This window comes from Eucalyptus grandis, chromosome 10, assembly GCF_016545825.1.
Source record: "Eucalyptus grandis isolate ANBG69807.140 chromosome 10, ASM1654582v1, whole genome shotgun sequence".
NCBI classification, from domain to species: Eukaryota; Viridiplantae; Streptophyta; class Magnoliopsida; order Myrtales; family Myrtaceae; genus Eucalyptus; species Eucalyptus grandis.
The window spans coordinates 26,047,652-26,051,597 of record NC_052621.1 but is presented as its reverse complement, the minus strand read 5'-3'; the positions used below and the strand labels follow the sequence as shown (position 1 = coordinate 26,051,597).

Genomic DNA, 3,946 nt, shown 5'->3' with positions numbered 1-3,946 from the left:
AGAGATAGTAGGATTGTGCTTGGCCAAGCACTTGTGTATTTCTTGGCCCATCCAAAACGAATTGATCATAATGATTGTAGGTTGCGCCTAGTCCTTAATTACACTAGCCCGAATCAAAATGAATTAGCCGTCTCTGATCCGGACTTTTCTAGCTTAGGCCCGAAATTTCGTGCACCTCTACTTTAACTAGAGATAAGATTTGATCAACCCAGAGTTATGTGGTCAGTATTGCCCGTCCAGAAGCTCCTACAAAGCTCAACGCTGTGAGGCTGTAGGGTCAAGGCATTTGATGCTATTTTTAGATCACAAAAAAGAATTTTCCGGCATGTTTTCAGGCTGCGTTATTGAATTTTACCTCATCATCACATCTCTCACTCATATGAAGGCAAAGCTAGTGATAACCTCTACCTTGCTACGGTTATATAAAGCTATATATGTTAATTTCAGTGGTTCTATATTTCCAATGCATCAAGTTTCTCGATTCATACCATCTTGATGTTGTGGATCTCATGTTCAAATTAAAACATCTCTTTGACCAAGGCAGTGCCATAAAAGGAGGCATTCTTTCACAAATATTATTAACATAGCATTACAAAGACGATTTTGACGATACAATTGCTACGAAACATACTTGGTCAATTTCGTGTTAGGAATTAATAATAAATTACACTTTGGATTTTATGATTTAGCGTTTAGATATATGGAAAACAGATATAACATATATGTGAATCAAACTTTGTTTGTCTTGTGTAAAAAAATGTTATATTCTCGGATGGTGCTGTTGTAGTATATCATGTCTGCTGTTTCCATCATTGCTTGTCAAGTACATAAATTTTACTCATAGGCAATTGCATAAAAGAGCTCGAAAGGGAATACAAAGTGGGAGTACGATACTCTCCCTTATATGCGGTCAACAAATGATCGACGTACACATTGAAACGTATTGCGACGTTGCCATTATTGGTTAATAAACTTCTTTATCCCTGCGACGGCAACGCACGACAAACATCTCAGACACAGAACAAAGTTACACTCATGCTCTAGGAAAGGAGAAGCCATTGACAGTGAATCCTCCATCGACACAAATGGTCTGCCCCGTTATATAGGAGGCTGCCGGCAAGCACAAGAAGGCCACAAGTGACGACACCTCCTTCGGCTCTCCTGTGCGACCGAGCGGCGCCCTGGCTATTGCCTCCTTATGAAACTCCTCACTACAAAGTAGCTGCGACGGAGGATGGGTTAACGTTAGATCACGATGGGAAAAATGGTCAAGATAGAAATTTAAAGCCTTGGGACATTAAATTACAGGCTCGGTCAATGGAGTCAGAATAAAATAAGGTGCAACAGAGTTGCTTCTTATGTTGTCCTTAGCCCATTCGCACGCCAAATTCTTGGTCAACTGGTTCATTGCTCCTAACAATGAGTTGAGAAAGTAAGAAACATATGGAATTTGTTTAGCTCCATATTAAAAGTGTTTAAATAGTTGCTCATGATACTATCAATTCACCTTTTGTGGCTGAATAAATTGATCCGACGCTGAGTGAAACAATACCGCAGACGGATGACAAGAACACGATGCTTCCGGTTCCCGAAGCCTTGAGAAGAGGATGCGCAAGCTGGCTCAAGTGATAAGCCGATTCGAAGTTAGTAGTCATAATGAAGGAGAAATCTTCCGCCGTGCAATCCACGGTCGGCATTCCACCGGTTGTCCCCAGAGTCCCAACGTTGTTTATCTAACACACAAACCAATCCCAAGAAAATGAAAAACGGAACAAAATCTATCGAAATAAAAGCACAAATCGTGACCTTATCAATGTTGTTATTGGATCCACGGGGTCAAAGACGACCGACACTTACTAGGATGTTGAGCTTGCCGTCAAAGAGGGAGGACGCGGCGAGCATCAGTTTCTCTCGCTCGGATCTTGAGGAAACGTCGCAAGCCGAACCCGCCACTTGGAAGCCCTTACGCTTCCACTCTTTCAAGCATTCATTGAGTTCAGCTTCAGTCCTGGAGCAGGTGTAGACGGTAGCCCCAAGCCCCGCTAATTCCTCAACAATAGCACGCCTAAGCACGGGACGACATTATGACCATTTACCAACTTGTAATTGCAAACGAGAACAGATCAAGCCCTTCTTCTTTGCCAATAGAAGAAGTTGACAGGTGATACATTGGAATGTGCGGAACATTTGATTACACAGGCAATTGAAGTCTAACAGATGATTAAAGCCTTTAAATGCACTGGATCATGACAATCGGAGAATGCAAATTCTACTAGCTAGCGACATGTCTATGAGCTATTAACATCTAAAGACAACAAAACTTTAAATAAAAAAACAAAAATGCATAAACCAGCCTATCCAGCTACAAATCCTCGAAGTAATTGATCTCTCATCATCTTTGTCATATAAAGTTTTGAGTGATCATGAAATTAGTTGTCTAGCATTTTATCTATGAAATCGAATATAATCAGATTCAAAAGCACCTGCTATAGTTGAAAGCCCTATCTAACATGCCTGACTTGAATTTTTCTGGCCCGGATAGTCCTAAGTTGGGCAACTATACCCATTTTGCTATAATAGATATTCCAAAATTAAAAACACACACACACAAAATGGAAATTGTAAAAACAAATAATTTATTTTAAGCACCCTAATCAGTAGTCATATAAGTTTAAGCACATACTCTAAAACACAAATGCAACCTTACCTTCCTCCCAACTTCATCCATGGGTCATTACAAGATCAATTCACTAATTTTATGTGGACGGTTGAGATTTGCTTCTAGGTTTGTCGTTAGTTAACAGATATAAAATTAGTTTGATTGACATAGGCACAGGATTGGCTGTCTTCAAATGCCTAAATTATGATGTTTTTTTCTTAACCTAAACCATAAGAGTTGATCGATCATCTAAATGAACAACATAAAAAAAGGAAGTGTTCGTTGAGTAGGAGAAAGAGAGAGACCCAATTCCTTTGCTACCGCCAGTGACGAGGGCGGTCATTCCCTGAAGTGACCACCTATTGTCGATGTCGCCATTGTGAGCGCTACATGTTCTTGCAGTCCTCTTCCCCTCAGAAGCCATTCTCTCTCTCTCTTTCTCTAAAATTGGTTTTTACTCCCAACTCCTTCTTTGTGCTTTTCTCCCTCACTTCCTCATATTCTTCTAGAACCTTATCCTATGCAGGGAGTAGCTCCCAAATCCCACCTGGCGTCACCTCGGTCAGGAATCCGAGAAAATATTGGGTGGTCCGGGACCGCCACGTCAACGTGGTCCCGAACCACTCACGCGGTGTCACGTGTATGGGAAGGGGGACAAAAGAGAGAAAGAGGAGAGAGAGCGTCAGAGAAGTGGGCTCAGTTTCGGTCCTTTGTCCTCTCCCCATACACGTGGCGTCGTCGCGTGAGTGGTCCGGGACCACGCTGACGTGGTGGTCCCGGACCACCCAATATTTTCTCCAGGAATCCCCTCTGCCAAACGATAACTCTTGCTCAGGCATTGGACAAAAGGGCTTATATAATATGAGAAAATATTGGGTGGTCCCGACCACCAAGACAGCGTAGTCTCCGACGAGTCATGAAGCGCCTGGAGGTGTGGGGCCATTGAAGATTTTTTCGTAGAAGTAGTTCTTCTCCCGCAAAACAATTTTTTTTATTATTATTTCCCCTATCACTAGACCTGCATATAACAGCCTGCACGCATTTATTTCTCTCTCGCTCGCTCATATCCTGTCTCCTTCCATCCCTGAAGAAGAAAATGGACGGCCTCCTCTCTACAACAAAGACGTTCTCTCTCCGGCCATTCATGAAGCGCCACGTGGAGGCGTGGGTCCGCTGGCCATCTTCTGCACAAACGTAGGGCCGTAGGCTACCGTCCTTTCTTTTCTGCAGGTGGAGCCGAGCCGAGCCAGCCGAATACCAGCCCTTTTCTCATTTTCCAGGGGGTCC

At 42.8% G+C, this 3,946-nt stretch overlaps 1 protein-coding gene across 1 annotated transcript; it reads right to left on the bottom strand.

The window, feature by feature from the left end:
- Window positions 1-824: 824 nt before the first annotated feature.
- LOC104422473 (tropinone reductase homolog At2g30670) lies at window positions 825-3,166 on the bottom strand. Its single transcript, XM_010034800.3, has 5 exons — window positions 2,965-3,166; window positions 1,858-2,065; window positions 1,508-1,733; window positions 1,307-1,413; window positions 825-1,222 (listed from the first exon to the last, which is right to left on the bottom strand). Exons 1-5 carry the CDS (start codon window positions 3,081-3,083, stop codon window positions 1,034-1,036), a joined length of 849 nt encoding a protein of 282 aa, XP_010033102.1. The 5' UTR covers window positions 3,084-3,166; the 3' UTR covers window positions 825-1,033.
- Window positions 3,167-3,946: the final 780 nt, after the last annotated feature.

What these genes read in the sequence shown, in the direction of transcription:
- LOC104422473 (XM_010034800.3), bottom strand. Translation starts at nt 3,083, where the DNA reads ATGGCTTCTGAGGGGAAGAGGACTGCAAGAACATGTAGCGCTCACAAT. An exon ending in GGCGGTAGCAAAGGAATTGG is followed by an intron (nt 2,066 to 2,964) that starts GTCTCTCTCTTT and finishes TCCCGTGCTTAG; the next exon opens with GCGTGCTATTGTTGAGGAAT. An exon ending in AATTTATTCAGCCACAAAAG is followed by an intron (nt 1,414 to 1,507) that starts GTGAATTGATAG and finishes ACTCATTGTTAG; the next exon opens with GAGCAATGAACCAGTTGACC.